The sequence below is a fragment of the Osmerus mordax genome, chromosome 7 (genome assembly GCF_038355195.1).
Source record: "Osmerus mordax isolate fOsmMor3 chromosome 7, fOsmMor3.pri, whole genome shotgun sequence".
NCBI lineage: Eukaryota > Metazoa > Chordata > Actinopteri > Osmeriformes > Osmeridae > Osmerus > Osmerus mordax.
In genome coordinates, this window is record NC_090056.1 from 12,379,124 (window position 1) to 12,404,051 (window position 24,928).

At 39.4% G+C, this 24,928-nt stretch overlaps 1 protein-coding gene across 2 annotated transcripts; it reads right to left on the reverse strand.

Moving 5' to 3' along the window:
• Positions 1–53: 53 nt before the first annotated feature.
• Positions 54–18,527, reverse strand: LOC136945473 (microphthalmia-associated transcription factor-like). 2 transcript variants are annotated; one of them, XM_067239310.1, is made up of 10 exons: positions 18,424–18,527; positions 11,908–12,148; positions 5,759–5,974; positions 5,537–5,632; positions 5,279–5,396; positions 4,809–4,901; positions 4,641–4,697; positions 4,380–4,455; positions 3,169–3,316; positions 54–3,006 (listed from the first exon to the last, which is right to left on the reverse strand). In XM_067239310.1, the coding sequence occupies exons 1-10, from the start codon at positions 18,525–18,527 to the stop codon at positions 2,590–2,592; spliced, it is 1,566 nt and encodes a 521-aa protein (XP_067095411.1). In that variant the 3' UTR covers positions 54–2,589. The 2 variants fall into 2 exon arrangements, with proteins under 2 accessions (XP_067095411.1, XP_067095410.1); XM_067239309.1 differs by lacking the exon at positions 18,424–18,527 and adding an exon at positions 14,960–15,005.
• Between the last annotated feature and the right edge of the window lie 6,401 nt (positions 18,528–24,928).

Sequence of the window (24,928 nt, forward strand, 5' to 3'; positions counted from 1 at the left end):
TTCACTCATATACAAGTATTATAGCAACTAGACAAATAGAAGACAGCAACAAATACTCAGATATAACTTTAATGTCTTGCACAAAAGTTTCAACATTCAATTCCAATGAGTTTCAGTTGGGCTCACTGACTCATTCCAAACCAGTATATTTCCATCGCTACCTCCACTTCCCCTGGCAAGAGTTGTGCTCATAGGAAAATAATAATCTCAGCAGACACTGTATGTATCTACACCATTGAACAGGAATGCAGAACTTGTACATTAATTCATCATGGTTCCATTATGGGGCATGGTGTCACATGGTATGACTAAAACCAAAAACTGAATGAAGAGCTTCAGCACCATTGTGCTCCTTGTGGAGATTCTATGCATAACAATTATTTTGTCTAAAAAGACAAATCAATCCTAGTCCTGTTGTCACGTGTCCTGGGCTTGTCTAAGGGAAGAAAGTAGGAATAAGAACTCTGTTGGGATCATTATAAAGGCTAGACAAATACCTGGGAAACATCTGACCACAAGGGCTAGTCTGCAGTCCAACTCCTACAGAAAAACTCCTGTTACATCCATCACTTGAAAGTGTACTTTGTGCTTTACCGGCAGACTGATTGACACTACTCTGAAATTATTTCTCTATAATTACATAAAAAACACAAGTTCACAACTTTACGACATTAGCTAAGCTGTCAGAAAACACAACTTCTTTGCATACTTCACTTTGATTTTGGCAACAAATTTTGGCAGTCAACACTGTAAATTACATTCCAAGAAAACACTTATCTCTATAAAACCCCTTTTACATCACCCATCAACCCATTAAGTAAAACATGAGTAAGCAAAAGAGAAGTGGATATTCTGTAACAGTGGGAATATTGCTTTATAGCATCAAATGTTTCTCAGTAAAATGGCTGGCGTTTTCTGCAGTCCTGTTAGATGTCGGACTCGGGGTGCTGTGAAGTGGTCTTATCCACTCTGACAAAAAAACACATTTGCCACTGCCTCCCTTAGGGAGCTCACAGCTCAGCAGAGCTCTACTAAATACCAAACACTGGTGGGAGACAACTACAAGAACAACATCACACCAGTGTCCAACAGTCCTCTAGTGTGTATTTGAAAGAGAAAAGACTGTAAGGCACTTTAACGGTCTATCACTATTCTAGGCGCTTGACACATCATTACAACACCACAGAGCACCAACCTAATGTGTCTAATGACCTGTAAAACAAGCACAATACTGAGCTACTGCAACTGTTATCATTGCATAGTTCAAGGTTGCACTATAATCATGCTCTCAATACAGCAGAACATTGTATGGTAGATAGTTGTTATTATATAAAAGGCATATTGTAGTACTTTTTGTTAAATAGTAGAAATAATACATTAACAGTACAGCTTATTGTTACTTTTAACTACAATCAATCATACAATACATTTCTTGCATTTGAATACCCTAAACATAATCGTTAGCATATATATATATATATAAATTGGTTGTCAACCCACAATTCAATTTATGGACATCATTCCAGTGTTTTGACAATGTCATACATGACAAATCCCACAGCAATCTCCTTATATTCCTTGGCAATATAAATGTTCACATAGTTGAAAAAAATCCTGAATATCTCTCATCCCCAAAAATGGTTGGACAGGCAAATAATGACAAGTGTAACAAAACAATAATAATTTAGTAAATGGATGGAAAAAAGTACAAAATAAAACGTTCTTCCTAGGAGATACAATTCTTAGTGAGTGCTTGCAACAGAAAAAAAGTTTCATAAATATTGCATTTTACGCTGAAATAATAGTAGCGTTTCTACTTCTAGACTGACAGTACAGCACATGCTGTGCAGTATGACACAGTATTTAATTATATTGAACCACCAACAGACCACTTAAAGCAACATGGACTAAACAAAATAATCCTAGATTCAATCTTGCATTTTGGATTAGGCACATACAAATATTGTGAGAAAACAACTAGTGAAATAAATAAATCATGATCCATTAATCATGATCAATGGTGTCTCCATCTACATTAGTTTGTGTATGTGTGTGTTTGTGTGTGTGTGTGTGTGTGTGTGTGTGAGTGTGTATGTGTGCACAAGGTGTACAGTACTTTCCATGTTAGATTATTTGAATTGTAAATCTGAGTTCTGAAATATTTTTTCTAAGGCATTTGCACATTCAAGTTTATTCTAAGACACAGAGTGTAAGCACAAAATAAATAAATATGGTCTACACCTACACCTTTCAATTATCTACAGATTTGATTACAAAAATTGAGAGATTCTTTGGATTAATATAAACATGTCAATCAAACCTGAATAACTTACATACTGTAATTACTGTCTGGTGGATTTGGATATCAATACCATTCCTCAACTCTTTATCATCATAAAATCATCAATTCTTCAAATCTGTCCATGAAAATTTGTTTGAGGGCCAGCAGATAATAGCCAAAGAATAGGGATGAAAAACATGTAAACACCCGAAAACAACAACAGGCAGGTGTTTCCTCTCTGGCAGCTGGGAAGGTTGTCTGCAGAGGGATGTAGATAAATATTTACATTTCTTTACCAGTAGAGGGTGCTAACAGCTCTGATCGTTCTCCTCCATGCTTATACTGCTCTTGCGACTGCTGTCCTTAGAGGCTTCAGGGGATACAGAGGAGAGCAAAGGGTCTCGACCTCCCACCGGTGACAGGGTGTCCTCCATAAGGATGTCGCTGAGCTTTGTGGCCACCTTGGTGTGAACGATGTAGGTGCCTTGGTGGCCTGTGATAGACTGCTGGTTCTCTGTGTGAGTGGACGAGCCCTCAGTGAGCTCAAGAGGAGTGGGATGAGCTGGGTCTGAAGTGCAGGCTGGATGGTGCTGGTGTTGGCTGTGGAGGGGGTACAGGTCTCCCATAGCAGACTCCTGCTTGATGGTCTGGGTAGACATGACTGCCGAACAAAGAGCTGAGGCATTCATGCCTAAACCGTGAGCCCGCGCCTGCATCTCTAGTTCCTGATCCACATAATGACAGAGAGAAGGGAGAAAAAGTGAAAGAAAAGGACAAGGACAAAGGGGGGAGAAGTACATTGGGCAAGGGTTTAGCAATGTTTCATCTTGAGATGTTTTAAAAGTCCACTCATCCCCTTCTTCTCCTTCCAGTGCCCATGACAGTACCTGTATTCTGAGGATCAGGTGTCGGTTGGCATGTTCAAGCTTTTTCTGCCTGTTCTCTAGCTCCTTAGCCCTCTGCTGCTCCCTCTGTAGCTTCCGAATGTAGTCCACAGATGCCTTGAGAATGGTTCCTTTGTTCCAACGCATGTCCCTGAGCAAGATCATAGAAAAGATGACATTCTTAGATTCTATCATAATGACATTTTCACGACTGAACTGCAGAAGAGGTGGCTAGCAACAATGTTGGCAGCATGATTCTGAATGCAGAGCTATTAGGGATGGGACCAAATTGAATTATTTATCAATTATTGTTTATGAATTAATCATTAATTTTCTGCTGTATCTTTTCATACAAAAAAATGAAAATCTTTTCAGATATTCATGTATTATTTACTTGCAATTTGCATAAAGATCCTCTTAATTTGACCTTTTTAGAAACCTCACTGCCATACTCCACATCTTCCCATGGCTCCTCCCGCTTGTATCCTCCCATTGCCAATAAATATTCAAAAGTGTTCTTTCTGCTAATTGTCAACTGACAACCCCAAACCTCAAAGGTATGTGTACACTCAAAATAGTATGGCCTTTCCCATATAAAGCACTTCTCTCATAGCCTGGTCCTAACCAGACCCTCGTACATTTCATTTGTACAGAGGGTCTGGGATCGCTCCATTGACAAGCGTTAACTTCCTTGAAGGCGGGTACTCTGTTGAAGTTTAAAACTATTGGATCTTCCCAGAGCCACTCTGATCTACCATAACCCATCGCTAGCGTTCGCCTTAGCCAACTCCTTCACCACTACTGTAATGGAGCTAGCTGCCATAGCCGGAAAATCTTGGGGAGGAGTGCCACAGCATCATGGCCACCAACAAAACTTAGCAAAGATTGCTCCGGCTTTAACTATTGGATATTTGGCAGCGTTGCTACAACGGACCGAATAGCTTCGCTCGCATCTTTCTCCGCCGCCATTACTGAACTACAACTCAAACTAGCACACGACATCAACGTCATCGTTCTCAGCCACTCCCTCTGTTCGCTGAATGGCCCTACAAAAGAGAAAACTGACTTACGTGCCGAATTCCCAGACCTAGTACAGAAGCAAAATCAAAATTGAGCGGAAGTACGTAGGATGGCAGGGCCAGGCTACTTCTCTCACCCATGGACCAATATCTTACTCATGTTTGGTGAATATATAGTAAATATGTTTAACTTACGGATCATTCGATTTCGGAATTAGGGTTCCCAATTCTTTAATCCTGTCATTGATGTTAAACCTCCTTCTTCTCTCAACTACATATAAGGGGAAAATGGAGAGAAGGATAAGGAGACAGAAAGTAGTAGGACCAGGTAATATCACTGCATCAGGGTATTCAGCATTCTTGCACAATAACGCTGTTCGATAACACATATACTATGTGTTATGGAACCGCGTTGTCAAGGACAATGACAGTATTACATTGGTTCAGATAACTCACTCAGGTTATGGTTGTCCTTCTTCTGTCTCTCCTTTGCTTGTGCTCTAAACTCAGACTCTGAAATTAGATGTGAGTGTTACAAAAAGAGGACAGCTATGGCACAGCACAGTCTCTCATTAATGTGGATTGTTGGGATGTTCAGTAAACGATGGCTAAGCAGACACGTACCTACGGGAAACCCTTCAGGCCTTATATAGTTTTCAAACTTGCCACAGGATCCAGACTTGTCCATCATGTGCATGATGGCTGTAGATTGGGAAACTATTTAAAAGATTAAGGATAGAGTTACAATGTATTTTGTCATTTGTGTACGGCAAAAGATATTCAGCCAATAACAAAAATATACAATAAAATTCTTCATAAATCCAGTCCATATGTCACAGTTTTTATGCTAGAAATTACAAACTCCAACAACTTGACATTGAAAGGTTTGTGGTTAAATGTAAGTTAACCCTGGGCAATGGGTCTCTGAATCCATGTTGTCTACTCTACACAAAGGCTTGGAGAGGCTTTTGGATAGTGTTGTAGTGTATGTGTGTGTCAACACGTGTATTTCTGTGTGTTGTTGAGATAATAATATGTGTTAATAATGTTAGTGTGTTAGACGCTTAGCTAGGTGGTTGGGACCCACTGCTCACCAGATAATTCCCTTTTGATGTTGGGGAGGTTGGAAGGACAGGAGTTACTGATGGTCAGCCCTGGAGGGGGCATGCCCTGGTTCCCATACATGTCTAACAAGTTGGTATTCACAGGGATCTGAAGAGACAGTTTAGCCATGCATTAACTGTAGTGACAGTATAGGAATTTGAAGTTGGAAAATGTGTAGTGTAGGAAAATAGTTTACACATTTATGTGTAAACTATTTATGTGTAAACTTTAGGTGAGGATCTGCATACCGTGCTGGCCATCTGAAGCCCTGGGTCCATCAACCCCAGGATGTCATCATTGTAACTGCACTCCAAACTAATAATGTCATCAATGACATCATCCATCTGAAACGAGAACATTTCTGCTTACATGGAATAGGCAATAGTAAGTATGTTTAGGAAAAAGCATGAATGGCATATCAAGCTTGGCTGTGCATGTCAGTAAAAATACACATAAAGCAAACACATTACCTCTTTCTCACAGTTAGAGTTGAGGGTCAGTAAGGCCATAGGGCTGTTTGGGGCACTGTTGCCCGGCCCCGGAGGCATGCCCCCGTGGTCCGAGGGCTGGTTGTGGCAGGGCAAGCTTACCACTTGGGAGCCAAGCTTGCCCAGGTACCGCTTGACTTGCTGCTGCTGGGACTGCTGTATGTGGTACTTGGTTGGGTTCTCCAGGTGTGTCTGGACCTGTAAAAGATAAACATAGGGAAATAGAGAGATGGTGAGAGAAGGAAAGGAAAACATGCACAAAAAAGAAACACAAAAAAGAGAAGCAAGTGCCTGACAGAGAAGAGGGAATGAAGATTGATTTTATTTTGATGTAAAATATTCAGTCTATTTAGAAATAAAGTCCTCTATACAAATATAACTTTTTTACAATTTACCATCTAAAGAATTTATATAAAAAATTACAAAGGTTAATGACATTGACAGTTTTTTAAATATGCAATTATCTTGCATTAACTGACATAATACATGGAATCAGTTTAGAAAATAATAAACACATGCTCACATGGAATATTTAGTACCAACCTGATAATAATGGTAATCAAGCATCTCCAACATTTTGTAGGCCAAGTATATTCCAATATGATAAATACTAAATTGTATGTTTTTCAATGAATTATTTTCCTATTAAGTGTCTTAAATTGACTAATGACATTTGCTCTCCCTGACTCTTTCCAGAGACACTGAAGGAGAAAAACATCCGGTTCTGCTTTAAAAGGCAAAGCAAGTCATTAGTTATGCATGTTAGCAAATCCGAGTGGGATACAAGACCCTACAGTAGTGTTGGTTTATGCATCTGAATTTGTTATGGTCCCTTTATGGTCCTTTTATTGACGTCAGAATAGTTGTCTCACAAAGAGGCTCTTTCTACAGCCCAGCCCTCTAGTTTACTGACACTTGCCTTAAGGCCAGATAACTTTTCATCCCCTCTTCAACCCTATCATTGTTCAGTCTTCAGTTCGTAACCTATGTAGGGATGTGTTACAACAACTTGCAAAATGCTAAGATCACTAAAATCATGATTTCATTTACCATTTTTGTTCTGTTTCAATATTTTGGGATGCTCCTATATGTTATGAAACTAAATGATAAAAAATTCAAATTAATGATGATATCATGAATTACTACAATACTATAACAATATAAATGTTCATCTGTGTAGCTACTGTACCTACAGTACTGCGCAAAAGTATTAAAAATATTTTTTAAGTAAATCAAAAATGCACTCAAAGGTGCACTTTTAGGCTGCCTCACAAATGAGACAATATGTAAGACAATATTCCCAATATTTGAGACAATATTCATGAAAAACAAAATGTGGGTGCCTTAAGACTTTTGTACAACACTGTCTGTTATCACAGCATACCTAAGAACTAAAAAAGAGGTACAGTTTGATCCAGTTTACAATCAGTTATGCATGTGTGTCCAACATGTGTGGTAATTACAGCAGTCATGCTTAGTAATGCATGGAAACTGAGCACAAGTTGAAATAGGCAAGTCTATAACTTAATGTGAAAACATTTCTTGGATATGATTTTCATCTACCTAAATTATTACATGTAATGGGTTAATTAGGTAGGCGTGTTAGAGACTACACAAACCTAAAGGCAGTTACAAGGGTATTTACTACTGAGATTACACAAAATCAGTAAAAGTAAAGTAGACTTTCTATTGTTTGCGGTGAAGGGTCTTCAATGTGAACGTAATGAGAATTAGAACAGTTGTTGAACATAACAAATATTCAATCAATCAATGTAATGGATTTTTTAAAGACCATCATGGCAGCATAAAAGTACAATATGTGGTTTCACTGGGTATGTTAAATGGTGTAGATGACAGAGGCGTGCTGTTTCCAGTGGCCTGAGGCCATCCTTTAAACAACCCTGTTGACCTACCGGGTCTCATGGTTAAAAAATACATGACCCATACTAAACTCACTGTCCCTACTTGGCTGACCCATTCATCCATCTTCCAAAAATAGCTCTACATGAACCAATAAATTACGTCACACCTTTACCTATGAGGATGACCATGAGGTTAACAGCTCAATCAGCTGGTATAGCAAATAACACTTATTAACCAACCATGCCTAAAAAGCATGACCACTCACATCACCACCCCTTACTTCTAACCAGCTGAATACACTCTAAACAGAAATATACATTAATCCAGTATCTTTTTCTTCCATTAAATAGGTTTACCAATGACAGAAAGTCAAATACTTAAGATGAGAGTGAGATTGGGCTTTATCCTGACCCTGAAGAGCATTGAATAATAATAATATGTTAGGGTTAGCCAACACTTTTATCCAAAGCGACCAACAGTGGGGGGATGTGAACCTGCCACCTTTTGATCTGCAGTCAAATGTTCTACCTAACACCATTCAAAATAAAGTTTAAAATTCTATATTCCATATTAAAATGAGATGAAGGATAAGATACAAGAGGGCATCAATTGGAATATACATGAGCCCACATGCGCACACACATGCACACCAGAGAGAGAGAGAGAGACAGAGAGAGAGTGTGGAATTGCCTTTTTCCTGCTTGAAGAAAAACAAAGGGTTCATTAAGTCACCAGTGCAGCAGGGAAGCAACGAATAAGAAAAGGTGAGGATAAAACATCTTGTGAAAGACCCTTAAACATCCAGAAACAAAGCAAGGGCGCCTACATCATAGTGAGAAGGCAAATGTCCATGAAAAGAGAACAAATGCTGCCCACATGTTTCAAGATAGGTACCCTATGGTTTAAGAGTGATAAACTAATCTTTCCTATTTTATCGTCCCCATTCACCACCAGTCCTACATACTTTCCTTAAAGGGATTCAGTGTCCCACAGCATTTTCTAGAACCGTTCAAATTCCTTTCACTGTAATACTTATTGTGGTAAGGAATGCTTTTGTTATGATTCACTGGTTACATTCTGAAGAAACATAGCATTCTTGACAAACATTTATCCACATCATTAAGACCGCAAAAGATATCCCGCAAAAGATATCCCGCAAAAGATATCCCGCAAGCCACTGTTATCATAAGACTTGCCATTTCAATATATACAGTATTTTTCAAACACTATATAGGATTTAATTTATCATGTCAAACATGTACAAATATATGTTTGTTTCTTTAATATTCTTACATATTTTAACATATACAAATATATATTTGAGAGAATAAAATACTGTGTGGAGGGAGAAAGGGGTGGGATAGCTACTTCCATTAGTATAATATCCCTGAATATCCTCAAAAGACATCATATAGGTTGACCTATTCAACAGCTAAAAATATAAAATGTATAAAAAAAAAAAAAAGTGAAATTCTATGCAGATACAGATCTCTGCACACACACAACAGCTTTAAGACACTATGTGTAGCATTCAACACAGTCCCAAGGCCATGAAAAAACTCTCCCCACATACAGAGATGATAATGCATCTCCGTTTCGGGATGAAGGGGAGAGTTATGTGAAGAAAACAGATACAGATTAGTCTTTAGTTCCAGTGTTCTCTGGATGTTCCTCGATGCCCCTAGGTAGAAACATTAAGTGAACGTGTTCCTTTCCGTTTGCAGAGTAACAGAATAGAGGGGATTGTCTGAGTTTAAGACCCCTTGTATGCTTTGCACTTGCAAGCAAGCACACAGTTCTATGGTATAGGATGACCACATATTTTGTAATTTTATAATTTCTAGTAATTAAATCATGGCTGCAGTACAGAATACTCTACTCTAATAAAGATACTATTGCATGTCAATACCACTATTATATACAAAAGTAAATATCAATAGGATCAAGTACATTGTGGGACAACAAAAGATCAGAATTCTCTATGCTCACACACAGTAACAGCAATTACAACTGGTGTTATCCAAAAGCTAAACTATTCTTACATATTTTCTTTTGAGCATTATGTAGTACTTTGTTCTTTTCTTAGTACAGTTAATCCTTTTACAAAATCTAGAAAAATTATGTTGAACCCTTTAGGAAATGGTACTACATAAATTTCAAAGCAATGTTTTTTTTCTTAAATATGCCATGGAATGACAGCAGCGAGGGCCAATTACTAGCATTCTTTGCTGAATTAGCGTTGGGTGTGTGGTAAGACTGTGCTTGCTTTTGTCTTGATCCCCAAACTGATCCCTTACTTATTCTTCAGAAGGTCAGAGGTCACTTGGTTAACTAGAGGTCCAATCAGTCTTTAGACAAACTCATCTAAGCTTCAAGTTTGCAGCTCTGCCTGGTACCCCTGAGCTGGTTCTGTAGATGTGTGTGGATCCTGCTAATCTATTCGCAGACAGGCAAGCAGGCTCAACAGTGCCAAGAACAGGCCATTCATTTGGAAACTTCATTCAATGCAGAATGCCTCTTATACTCCTCCCATATCAGAGATATTTCTGTAGCTTGTCGTACTATGCTCTTTCATTGGGGATATCCTAATTCTCTCAAAGAGCTAAAGATTATGCTGACTATAAACAATGTTTATACTGCATGTGGAGGGTAATGGTTTCAGTGAATGTATTTGTCTTTCATGTCCAGAGCCGTGCCACACATGTTCAGAGTGATGACAAGAACACAGAGCAAGCTACAACAAAAACAACTTAAACCTCTGGAACGTTTCTCTTAGTTATTAGGTCTAAAATAATCTCTTCACGTGCAGCTACTTCTTAATTCTTTCAGTAATAGTACACTTTCAGTCAAATGTCAAAACTCTTAATCAATGCATATCCTTAATATGGTTATGTGATTTCTGTAATCTATTGATAGTCATAAATAAAGTTATGTTTACAGTATACGGCATGCCTAGGTTAATATACACTGGTACAAACAATAGTAAATTCCTTGTTTGTGTAAACTTACTTGGCGAATAAAGCTGATTCTGTTTTGTGTTTATACAATATAATTGTATTCTATTCTATTCATTTCCTAATTACTATATTATTATAAACTTGAATATAGTAATACATTCTCAATAAATACAATATGTTCAAACAGCTATACAGTACTTTTTGACAATTGCATGGCCATAATGTCAGTTTTTCACTACCATGTGTTTGAATAACAACAATAACATACTGTACATAGCAATGAGTAGTGCAGTGGCTGACTTAGCACTGGTTTGTCCAACTTTGAGTGATAAGTCTCAATGAATCATAAATGACACACTCTCAGCAGATGTCTTCTGAATGTGGCTTAATAATAAAAAATCTTGCTAATCATCATGCATGCCAACTAAAAGGCACCCTTTCTGTATAATGTTTCTGTCATACAATAAAACTGCTGTAACAGTGTAAAAAAAACTGTGTATATATTTCACACCTCTGTCATTCATCTTAAATCTGAAACAACATCTTGATTTGCAATTGTATAGAACTATTACTTCATAGTATGAACATGTTTAACAACATTAAATGGGAATGGTAAAAAGTTCTACAATAATTGTCAATTTTAAACTGAGGCAAGGGCCCCATTCCAAAGTCCTCTACATTCCAGCATTTTCTATCCTATCAATTCTATTAAAAAAAGAAATCTATAACATCAATGCAACTAAACCCAAGAAAACTTACCAAACTGTCTTTGCAAGGCGTACTCTCAAAGTATGGTGTATAGTGATAATTATCACACTGTCTCCAACAGCACAGAAAATCTGCAGCAGTCTCTGGTCACTCTGACTAACAAGGAATCAAAGCTATGAAAAGATGTGAATGTAGCTGAGCAAATAGGATTACAAATGGCTAAATCCAAATGGCTGGAAGCACAGCATGCATTAATGAGGAATTCTCTCAGGAAAGATAATCCCCATATGTATTTTAACACACTTCACTCAGCACCACGTTGTTTCCCTACTCTACTTTTACACCAATTACAACCATGCTTGCTAGACAGTAAATGATACTCATGCCAATACAAATTTGATCCAGTATAAGGGCTATAAGAATGAAACCTGACAGTATAAGGGCTATAAGAATGAAACCTGACAGTATAAGGGCTATAAGAATGCCTTAAACCTGACAGTGACATATTCAGAACAGAGAGTGCGGATGGTTGTCAGATCAGTCTGACCAGCCAGAGAAGGGGAGTGTCCCAGCTGTAAGTCAAGTACATGAAAAGAAGCCTACCTTGAGCACCTCCATGGGCAACTGGGCAGCAGGTGGTAGGCTGGGGGGTGCACTGACGTTGATGGCAGGGGTCTGGGCAGTGGTGGTCTGGGGGTACTGGGAGGCCTGCTGTCTCTGCTGCTCTCTGCGCTCCTGTTCCTGGAGCTGCTCCCGCATTAGCTGCTGGCGCAACAGGATCCTGGAGCTCATGGCTGAGGAGCTCAGCAGAGGCTTGGAGGAGCCATGCTGGTCGGAGGGGTTACTGGTAGGATGACACAAGACAACAGCATCAAACCCAGACAGAACCAGACCAGGAGGGCAAACAGATGGAGAGAGGTAAAGGGGTAAGGGAATGTGGTGAGAGCAGCAGAAGAAGCAAGGAGTGGGAGGGATAGAAAGACTTAAGGTGAGGTCAGATTAGAGGTGCACGCATGTCTGATGTTATACAGTATGTGAAATATCTGTCTATTTGCATTAGATAAATATAGTACAGCTGTTTATAGTTCAAAATGAGTAACATGTATAGAACAAAAAGAGGAAAAAGTTTATTAAATTTTGCTTCCCAAAACGTTTGCTCCCCAGACAGAGTGTTGCAAGCCCAACATAGAGAAGTTCTACTGAAGCAGAAGTATTTGAGATGAAGCCTTCCCCCGAGTGAGTGATCCTTTTGATAAACCTCAGTAAAATGTCTGACCAATCCAGCTGTGCAGTAATCGCACTAATTAGCCAGTCCAGTCAAACGCACCAAACAGTGCCTTGGTCTACAGCGCATTCAGTGGTGCTGTCCACATACCATAAATCTCCTTTAACTCATTTAATCTCATTGTTTAACCCCCTAATCCCTCCCATTATTGGTTTTTCTGTGTTCTGTGTATTTTTATGCAACTTAAATTCAGTCAAGATACTCATGTATTGATGACCATTTATTGATTACCGTAGACATGGAAATAGGTTTGACTTTGGCGGAGTCGATGTGAGAAGCACTGCCTGCCTCTAAGCATTAGCAAGCAACATACATACAATATAAGGAAGGGACAAAATCCCCCTGATGGACAGTAACATACAGACAACACGGGGAAGATGGAGATGATGGAGGGCGGCAGCAGAGAATCATACAAAAACCGGGGGTGAGTGTACATGTATCCATGCAGGTGAGTGTACGTGTATCCATGCAGCATTTATATTGCTACCTTTTCGGACATGGGCTTGAAGTAACACAGGTGTTGATGAGCGAGATGACACTCCTGAGTTCCATGCCTGAACTAGAGTTCGCTAATTTACACTTGGAAGAAACAAATCTTATTATAAAGAAGTAATGATGGAATGTCTGGAAACAGCGAATCATCTTTGACAAAGTCTGTATGTGGGGACTTATATAATTCCAGAAGCAAAATTAAAAATCTTATTAATAGGACACTATTATCTCCATCTGATGTTGCCCTTCAAGTCATCCTCAATCTCAAGCTTCATCACGTACATCTTCCCGGAAGTAAGGATGTTAAACAACAAACTGATTTAACATTTCTCAGTTGGGCATCATTCAAAATGCTGTATCACATAAATACTAGAAGGTGTTGTTGTTGTAGATAGAAATTAGCTGAAAACACACAGATTTAAACAGTTTCAAGTGGGTTTATTCTGTATGTGCCAAGTATTTTCATCCCAAATTGCCTGCAAAATGGCATTTTGCCAAGTGGGCCTTAGCAGAACACTGTAACCAATAAAAAGCCCTTTTGTTCAGTTTAACTTTCCACTTTTGTGTGTGTACACCTCCTTTGTGTGTGCGTGTTTGAGTACTAAAAAAACACAATGGTCACACAGTTTTCAGCTGCCACACCCCCCTGGCTAGAAGGCTGGCAGGGAAGTGTTCCTGACGTGGGGTTGATCTAGAACTGAGCCAGCCCTCCTCCTCACACCGTAGAGACCTGCTGGCTACAAAGCAGCTCTGTCTAGTGGGACAGCAACAAAACTGTACAAATAACTATAAATACTCCATAATATCCACTGGATGTCCAATACCCCCCCTCCCCTCTGGTGTAAATTGTACAGTACAGTGTTCCCCCTACCATTATATTAAGGGGGCGCCCCGCCCCCCCAACGGCACCCCCAGTCCCCCCTGGAAGGTCAAGTTAATTTTGTAAAAAAATATAAATAAAATTGATGTAGTGCCAGATCACAAAATAAGTCATTTAAGGTTTCCTATAAAACAGGTCTATAGCTTGCTCTTTTATTAAACAAACTAAATGGCCTTATGTTATTTATCTTATTTACACGATGGCATGTCATTTCTGTCTCTACATGGTCGCCCCCCTCCCCCCCCCCCCCAAGCTGTAAACCTAGGGGAAACACTGCAGTGTACACCATAGTACTGATGTTCTGTGCCCAAAGCATGTCTTTATTATTATTACATTATAGATAAATGGTTTTGTTTGTTCATTCATTTCCATCACCTAATACGAAAGTATGCTACTATCTCACCTTCATCAACACATGACTAACAACACTGGTTATTAGTCAGTGAACCCTAAAGCAGAGAACACTACAAATACGATAAACTTAATTGCCGAAAACTTTAATGTCCTGATATTTTGTGTTGCAACAGCAGTTGATTTAAAATTCAGACTTACCAGATTTTTTTAAACTTAAAATTACATATTTAAAATCACAAAAAAGGGGGAAAATGTTCACTGACAGAGTTGAAACTTCACCCACACACACACAAACACAAATACAACCTTTTTGTTTTACACACAAACATACCGAAACTGCACATACTTGTAATATCACAGCTGGGCAGCTGCCATACTCCCAGGTGGTTGGTGTAAAAAGAGCAAGGTCTGTACACTTGTACTCCTAAGGTTTCCATGTGTGTTTGTTTTGCCTGAAGGTGCAGCACCTGCCCTTGGAGAGCAGTGAAAGTCATGTTGGCTATGCAGCGCTTTAAGTGTGTCAGAAAAGGGGGAGGCTCTGTGGCCAGGCCTGGAAACTCCAATCGCTACATAGAATCAATGAGAGATGAACAACACAATCCTGGCAACCCCAATCCACACACAGATGCCCGGAAAGTCCTTACCAGAAATAAAGAGTCTTTGCATCATCACAATCAAGGTACAGGTGGCTCTGGCCCAAAAAGTGGGTTGTCACGAGTCCATCAGAAAATGTGAATTGTAGACATGCCTCCACTAGAGGGCACCCTTCCATCTCAGAGCTCACCTTCATAATCACCTTGTAAATCCCGACTGCATGTGGCGTGGTAGTAAGGTAAATCAGCTGTCTTAGAGAACTATAGTGCCCAGCCTCCCTGCTGGAGTGCACCCTGGAGCTGTGTTAATGACACACGAGCCACACGCACTCTGATCCTGTCTCAGACCCCTCCTGCTCACTACACTGCTGCCCACCTGCTGCCACAAGCCCCCTGCAAACTCCCTCACTGCTCAAGTCTGACATTCAACTGTATAAAATAGTAAAACAGTTTTAAATCATAGAAGTGGCTGAATATTGCAGTTTACAGCAACTGTTTTTCCGGCTGTGATTGTAGATTTTACAGAACTCCATTGCACAAAACAAGTATTACCTATTCATAAACTAAAACATCTTAATTTAGCAGGAAAACATAGAATAGCTAGCTGTTGAAGCCTCAGATAATATAATGGGGTTCTTTGTTATCATATTTACTGGAAGCTAAGGCTGGCTGGGATAATTTGAACTTGCCTGGTCCTATTTCTATAATTAGGTTTTATGCTTTTCAGTCTCTTCACTTGTTGACAGTATGGTGGCCTACACATGCTGACGCTGTTTGCTACAACACATTCTGGCACAAAACTCCTCAGGAAAATGGTGCTCTTTATACTCATGTCCTGAATGATATTTGGTGTGTGATGAGCCCTACAGAATACCTTTTTAAAGGACATTAAAATACATTTAATGACCCATGATTTACCATACATAGGCAGTAGTAGATAATTGACCTCATTCTGCGTCCTGCCACATACAGTTATAACCAAACACAACAACCTTTTTATAACAAATATAGACAATGAGGGTTAAAATATGTTGGTTTTCTTTCCACGATGATCATATGTCTTACAGATAGACCACATAGAAGCAATTTTCCTTGTCTAAACATACCGAAAGAAGTCCCAGTAAGAGTATGAGTAGGAATGCAGCGGTGGATTACACAACCACTGGGCAGAGTCTCCCAATCTAACACCTGTCTCTGTCACTTAGAAAGCTGATGTCCTTTCCCCATCCTAGATCAGCAGGAACACCACCACTCTGCCCTCTCTGGCATCTCTGGAAAGGACCCCCAGGACAGGAACAGCCTGCACCCTTCCTCTCAGGACACTGGGTGCCCCCCAGCTGAGGACCATCTCACACAAGGACAGACCAGTTATGCACTTGATCCGATTTCAACATTGGTCAACATTTCTGATGTTCTTCAAATTTGGTTTCAGTTGCCTGTGCTTGAATGCATGCCTAAACCTGGAATATCATTCCATATTCAACTCTGACGTTTGCATTGGTTACCCTGCAAAACAGCCCTACACCTACACCCTAGCCCTTCTCAGCACCAGAGTTGACACATCAACTCCTAAATATACACTGCTAATTTACACTGCATAGAAGACGAGGTTTGCTGTCTATCTCACGTCTATATTAGGCCCACAGTCTAGCACGCAGTCTGAAATCTGCTCTCTGCCAAAATACCCCTGAGACAACACAAAAACAAATGTGTCTCTAAATTGTCAACCCCATTATAATTTCAGATTTAGAAACATTACACTTGAAGGTAATTAGACCAGATCTTTCACCTCCAATAGTTCCTGTCCACCCTCACTATAGAAGGAAGGGACTTCAAGATCACTCAGACAGAAATTCAGCAGATTTATGTAAGCATCATCTGATATGTATTGTGGCACAATGGGGGTGCCAAAAAAGTAGGCTACTATGTTGGAGACTTGAAATACAAAATCTAATTCTGTAGGTGTGGACATGATCTTTCAGTGACAGCGAGAAAGTCTATATTGCTGCAATGGCAACGGCTCAAATCCAGGGCACAGATAAACCATTCAGTTTATAAATTTTTAACAATGTAATTACATTTTACTAATGGAGAAATTAAGTTAACAATTATGAATTAAGTTAAAGGATTGGCCAATCCAACATGGCCATTACTTGTTCTACCAATGTTTTGGCAGAATTTTAAACAGAAAAGTAAAAACTAACTGCAGACAGCAAAGACTGTAGGCCTACACTTTAACAAATTGTGGTGCACCATAAGTCCCCCACAAGAACTGTGCCTGGTCACAGATGATCACTGTCACTTTAAGGCAGCATTTAAAGACACAAACACACCCACCCACTCACACACACACACACACACCCACAACCTTTCTTATTCTGTGGAAATTCTGCTTTTTAATAAGGTCACATGTTTCTAACATTTAACACAATAATGAAGAGGTGGGCTAAAGCAGCCAAGGCCAGATGAGACAATATTACTTCAAATTACTCCCAGTCAGAATAGGCATGCCTACAATACCTCTACATGCTACAGCTCCACAAAATAAAAACACTAAACCACAGAGATGCTTTCCCTGTATATTGTGCACTGGGATCATATTCATACAACTTGCCTGAGCTCAGGTTTACAATTAGGGAAGGTGTCTATTTGCACTTCTTCTGAGCTAATACAAACTCCTAAATGCCATGTACATGCCTGCTAGCAACAACTGGGTGACTGGATGTTTAGATGTTTAAAACTAGTCTGGGGCAGCCTAGATCCCGGTAAAGAGGTGAAAGGTCATATCAGACTATGGACCTGACTCAGCTCCCCTGCTCTTTGTCTAGCAAGGCAGAGGCTACAATATAGCTAAGCATACTGTAGGGTTATACTGTAAGCCTAAAATCTAGTGGTTAGGGGAATATCAATGTTAGGACATTCAAAGTTATTTGTCACTTTTATATTTGAAGATATGGATATACTAAATAAACTTTTTATACTTCACAAACCATGCTGTGTTGTAATAAGGAATGGTCATTAGGCTGATCCACCTAAATAATGAATTAGCAACATAAAGTTAACTCATAACACTATTGGCACTTAATGCACACAAGGTGTAGGCCTACTAAGTAACTGTTTCAAGCAATCGCTTGTTCAATCAAATAATGTGACTTCATATTCACATAAATTAACTTAATGGAAATAGCTATTGAGAAAAATTCTAATGGTTCTAGATGTTCAAAATATTTCAACAAGTATAATTTATTACTGTCAATACTTGAAGTTAATATTGACAAGACAACACCCATGTGTTGCATAACTGCGGTGCAATAGATGAACCGTAAGGAATGAGAGGCAAACAGATCCCTCCTAGAAAGCTCGCAATGCCCAAATGGGACAACATCCTGACGGAGACGCGTTGGCCCTCTGTAAAATGTAATTATCAGCAAAATACTATACAAACTTTTAAAAACATGCAGTCTCAACCGTTATTAGCATAGGAGATAACAGTTCCCAGGAATTAAGGCACTGACCTGTTTTTGAGAGGCTGACTCTTCAATTCGTAATATGTTTTTGGTTCCTCTTGAAACTCTTCCCCAACCTCGAAGTCGGGTACTATTCCCGATTCTGCTTGCATACTTACGGCTGTCAACTCTTGACAATGTCAAATGTATTAGAAACCAACGATACAAGGGACCACTCTAGAACACACGCAGTACCAGCCACTGAAAAAGCAAACCTCCTTGCTCCAAGACCGAGATCGCAAACGCCGCACAAAATTTTGTAGTTCTTTAGCACGGAGAATAGCAATGAGAAAACGGCTTTTTTTATGATGAAGAACTACAAGCACCATTATACCCAAGGCAGAAGTTTGGCGAGTTGATGTGTCAGTGTCAGCTGCTCTTTCATTGGTCAAAAATGTTCGATGGGATTTTGCTTCTTAACTTATTTAAAAGTTTCGCAGGTTAATTTATATTGATGGACTGCACAACTTTCTCCAATGTAGGCCTAATGATTGCAGCCTAACACCAAAAGCTATCTGTCCAAATATATATTTGTAATTTATTCTGCGAAAGAATGGCATGTGATTTTAACATTATGGGTTTTACTTGAAAGTCGGCTGTATATTTGTATTTATTTATCTTGACACCAAAGCAGTATGAAAATACCAGTTGACAATAATCGTTCAATGTTGTTGCAAATATTCTCCCCAGTACATTTGTCCTTCTGATCCTGTCTACCGTGTGACAGACTTCTCATGACCACTAGAGAGCAGTGTGACTCAAGGGAAGACAGGGGATATTGACCCTAGGATGACACCTGTATAGATAATTGGCTAATATGTGCATTAGTCTCATCCTGTTAAACTGGCTATTTCACCATGGGAAATAGGTGCTCTTGGAAATACACGGGGCAATACTATCAATTCCATCAGAATTACAATTACATTTTCCTATGTTTCTTTTGACGAAATGTGAGATAGGCCTACAGCTAACAATAAAATGTTTGCCATTAAATGTTTAGCATTTACAATGTCTATCCTATCGAAAGGTCTGTAGGCCTACATATTCTATAAACAGATCATAAATTACTTGTCACGAAGGGATTGGACAGATTGTTTTGGGGAAGACTAATGAGATACCTATGTCTGATGACAGAAATCTTAGAGCCAGGGGGAAGGGGAGGCAAGTGCTGCATCGCCCGCCCTGGGAGACCCATTAACAGTAGGAATACAGTAACAAACCTCCATCTCGGTTCATCAATCTTCCTCTTGCCATGATTCATTTAATGCAATCAATTAAGACTTCATAAAACACATTTAGCAAAATAATACTTTCGTGCTGTTTCATATTTGGCTACCTCGTTTGGGTTATTCACTTGCTTGGATTAGGCTACAACAAAGCTAATAATAAATATTTCAGGAGCAGTGTCACCTAATCATGAATGAATATTAAAGTACCCTATACAATTACAATCTCCATAGTAGGCCTATCCCCAATGTGTTGGTCAATAGAATTAAGTCCGATTAGGCTTTTGTGCTACAGCTAGGCTATTATTCAGGATTTAGTGCAATCATTTTAGCCTATTCATCAACGCAAAAAAACGGTGCTTAGGCTACGGTACGACTTCAGTCAGCATTGTCAATGCTGTCACATCTGAATATATCACTTCATATCGTCAAAGGATTATCGAGTTGAGAAAGGGAACGTATTGTGACGAAGTTTCGTTAAAAAGCTACGGTTCCATAAGGTGGCAGCTGTAGCTGTAGGCCAGGACTGGGAGGGGCCTTGAGACCCCTTTCACTTAAATGCCGGAGGAGCGAAGGCGTGGTCAGCGTAGATGAATGCAAGCGTGTGCTCGTACGGGATCACGGACCAGAGACACAGAGACAGTTTACCAGCTCTCCTAAGAAGAATAAAAGACACGCAATACAAAAATATGAATGAATTACATGGGTTCTAATATGTTGGGGGAGACCAACCCTATAGATTGAAGAGCTGAGCCGAACAATAAGGAAACGCCCATATTAAAGGTAGGCTACCATATGCCGGTATTATGACAGTCGGCTAGAATAAATGTATGAATGGGGAAGAAGACAAAGTGGAACTCTGTCATTCACGTATCTGCAGTGTAAATTAAATACGAAACCGGTTTTCGTTTAGAGATTGACTGTTAGGCTGCTATGATGATTGGCACACTTGGTTGAATTCTGATTCAACAAAAGGATTGTGCCGGTTTCATAGGCTGTTGCCTAGTCGGATGCTGTAGGGTTCAGGTTAGTAACATGCAAGGATAAACACCCATACAGTAGTCATTGTTCTCTGGTTATTGTAGCTACAAAAGGTGCTTCCGATTGACATTAGTTCTCAGACATGTTATTAAATAGTAATTTAATAGTGAAATTAAATGATTTCTCATGTATTGGATCTGAAACATGAGTTGGACGAGTGTAGTACCCTGCGTGCATATGATAGTGCATATTGACACACCTAGGTTACCCATTCATTGCCAGCCTACTTTAAACAGAATATTTTATTTATGTTAGTGTAAAATCGCCATTGGCTCACCTGGACTCTGTGTGAACAGTATCTGTAAACAAAAGTCAGTGTGAAAGGGAGGGAGGCATCAGATATCTCTTACCCTGTTCAAAAAGAGCTACCCCCACTAGGTTTACAATACATTCTCAATGGCAAGAAATCTATTATTTTATGGGTGGTGTACTAGATTAGGTTTGGAGAAAAAATATGTAATTTCTCCTTGCAGAGTGCGAATTATACAATGACAATCGGGGGGGGGGGGGGGGTCAACTTCTTCTCCAAGGTGTGTATCGACCCCCCCGACCTGTTGTTTTGACCTCTTTTGGGGGGTCCAAGTATTAATTAGGGGGTCAGACCCCCCCAAACCCCCCCGTAATTCGCAACCTGTGTAGAACCCTTCTGTATTTTGCATGTGGTCAGTGACTAATGTAGCCAGCAGACACTTCTCAGTACTGTTAATACTCCCATTGAGGATTGTCAGTAGACGTAACAGAAGCAATTATAGTAGCATACTGTAGAAGTAGAGACTGTAGACCAAGTACAACAGCACACAATGGTCTGATCTTCAGGTTCACAATGTGTTAGGAAATAATCATTTCCTTGCTTCACCCAGCTTGGGTCTGAACTAAACATTTTCAATCAAACATTTTGATTAAGGAAGTTATTTCTTTCAACATGTGTATCAGGTAGCACATTTAGATAACAATTTAACAAATAATTTCTGTTTTGTATTTCCATGGTTACTGCTAAATTTGGAAGTGTAGACGCCGGATAACAAGCAGATGTTGTCAACATTTTTCTTCCCCAGATAGTCTCAGGAAACTACACGGGGCGTCTTGACGTAATTCCAGGCGGTCAGCATGATAAACAGGAGTTGTTAGTTTGATTGCTGTTTTTCAGATATGGTAGTGGAGGATCCTCTCACAAAGACCTGGCCTTCCACAAGAGCCTAGTGACTGTGCAGGATATCCTCTAAAATGTTGCTCTAGAAGACACAATCCATTGTTTCAGTCCCAAAGACTTACAGCTGACAGTTGACATTTTAAATCATTCAATTAGTAAACATAATCAATGGTAATTTAAACACGTTACACAATATATCCTTATCCTTGAAAGGTGCTAAGTAACTCCACATCTTTCAGCATGCCTTTCTTCCCCTACATGTCAACATGATAGGTGGTTAGACAAAGTTTCCCCATGCTTGTTTGATGCTGCTAACACCATAGCACTCAGTTGACATCCAGCCCTCCAGTAACCCTCTCCTGAAAATCTACATAAAACACACATCAGAAAGACACATTTATTTTTGGAAAGGCACGGCAAGTCGATCTCAGACGTATACTGCAACATGAAGACCAGTGTAATACCATTTTGGTGTTGTCAACACCAGCACTACAGTTTTTTTTAAACACAGAAAAGAAGGTCTGACATGCACTACAAGGGACAAACTATCCACGTTATCCTGTATAAAAATGTGTTAACAATCATGAATTTTGACTTTGTTACCATTCAGTTGATGTATTATGCCTTCTTAGTCCTTCCATTCACAGTTTAGATGAAGGACACTACTCCACTCCCAAGGGCTCTGCAGAAAGTCACTGCAGCCCAGATAATGAAACTCTGCATTCCACTTCAGTAGCCAGATCCCTCACCACAGCCCCTGACACCATGAGTGCAGAAGCTGCTTATAGTCAAGCAGCAGTGGTAGTGAAAGGAGGACAGCAGTGACTCCTGTTATTACTACCATACTTTTCACAATAAAACCTTTTTTTTTGCATAATCCTTTTCATAGAGGGAGACTTTCAATGCTGGATTAAAAAAATGGTGGCATGCATTGTGAAAGCAGAATTCATTTAAAAATAAGTTTATTTTCTCTAATATCCTGAACCTTGTTGCGTTGGAGATGATCATAATTCTCTCTTACAAGATCAACAGCCTGAAAGGTTTTCCGTTTCTTACCGATGAAGACTGTGTGTTGCAATTATGTTTGACCACAAACCAAATTAGTCTTGGTGTGAAATCAGATAAGGGAGACGGCTGGACATTGCACCCTCCATATTTCAGTACCCACAAGGATGAGGTTGCTAGCTATCAAGGTGTTCAGGGTCATGACCAAACAAATGTCAAATGTATACTTCAGTAGCAGTTACAGTAAATAATTCTCATTCAAAGTTTGTCTCAAAACAAAACGTTATAGACACAGGTCCTGTGACACAGGACAAAGGTCCTGGAAAAAACTACATCAATAGATTATAGAATCCTTTTGCAATCACTCTGTCTTGAAACCGGTATCCTGTTTAAGGACTTGACTACTGGCACTTGAACCCACAGGAAGACATTGTTGTGGCTACATAGAGAGCTTGTTTTTGGATTGGAAGGGAATCCTGATAATCCAGATGTTTGTGTTTCGAGTTTATGAAATGTTCATAGTACTCACCTATCTTCAGTCTACTAATGAAAACATCCAAACTTCCAGGATTATAAACATAACTATAATATAAGTTCAGATGGTATTTCCATATCTAACAATACAAGGGGAGCAAAAGCTCTTGTAACATTTGCTGTCATTTTTCAAAATACATGTCTGAGCTTCTATGAAGCAAACAAGGCTGGTGTAAGACCTGGTTTATCAATAATGCATGAGCACAGGAAACTGAGATAAGCTAGGGAGCAGAACACAAAATCTATCCAAAGTAAAGAGTTAAACACAACCAGACACAAAACACACAAAACAGCTTCTATGACCAAATAACAGATCTGTTAATATTTGCCATAATCTGTCCTCCATCACTTATACTGTTTTCCAGTGCCAAGTCTCTCTGTCGCTCTAACCCTAAACCTGTTTAACCCAAAAGGTACCAAGACAAATCTCTTTAGAATATCTACAGGCCATCCAAGCTAATGGCCTGTTAATTAAAACATGGTAGACATACTGTAGGTACACACTTTTCCTAAAGAAAATGGAAAACTACATGTTTATAATATGCCATCAAGAATGTCTCTCTCACATTGCTGTTATATTATAATCTTTCTTTGTTTGTTTGTTTACAGTAGGTTAGCTTCCCATTGATACCAGATCGTTGCAGTGTAACACATGCACTCAGGCCCTCAGGCCCAGGTCACAGACTGCCTCCCTGAGGCACACTCCTCAAAAAGGCAAAAGCATCTAGACCAGTATCTAGAGGATTCAAAGACTGAGATTTCTTTATCTTTTCCTGCTGCTTTTTTCCATTAGGTTTTGTGCCAGTCAGGGTTAGTTAGGGTGGCTAGACCCATAAGAACTGTTTATAAAATAACCAGTGTGAATAATAGTGTTCAGGTAACACAGAGGAGCAGATTCTGCAAACCGTTGGTCTCTGCTTAATATGTTTGTATTTCTGTGTGCTGTATGTTATGTTGAATTTAGTTGGTCGATTCAGGCCACGTTAAAGCCCAAGGGTGTATGCTCATGGGGTGATGGTGGTGGTAAAGAAAGGATATTCTGCTCTCATGAGAGATGTGTTGACCCCCTCAGAGAAGCTCCATCTAGTGGTCATCTTCATTTGGTGACATGCAAATACAAAACGTGAACAGTACTTTCCTAATGCAAACATCATATGCACCATGTCATAATAATGTCACAACTTTGTCAGTAGCAAAACTTATTGTCTTATTTTGATATAAGACAATATAACACACTATGTTAATACAATTAATGAAATTTGCACATAATTTATTACCTTGTCATTATTGCAAGTGGTATTTACCATAATTTGCAGAAGAGGATTAGTGGAAGTGAGTGTGCAAGTCCATGTCCCTTAAAAGACTAATTCACTTAAGACAAACATTCAGTTTGATGAGGTTGAACTGTATGTCACAACAAAATAAATCACATGACTGCATGGCATGAATTTAGAATGCTTTATATCCATATTGTATTACTGTTTACCACATTATTTAGCCTATGTAACATGGAAAAGGAGCTACATGACAAGTAGAATTCCCCATACCAGATGGCCAG

Coding starts and splice junctions, on each gene's coding strand:
- LOC136945473 (XM_067239310.1), bottom strand. CDS start 18,527: ATGCAAGCAGAATCGGGAATAGTACCCGACTTCGAGGTTGGGGAAGAG. Junction 4,902..5,278: donor CATCAAAAGGGAATTATCTG/GTGAGCAGTGGG, acceptor TCTTTTAAATAG/TTTCCCAATCTACAGCCATC. Junction 3,007..3,168: donor ACCTGATCCTCAGAATACAG/GTACTGTCATGG, acceptor TATGTGGATCAG/GAACTAGAGATGCAGGCGCG.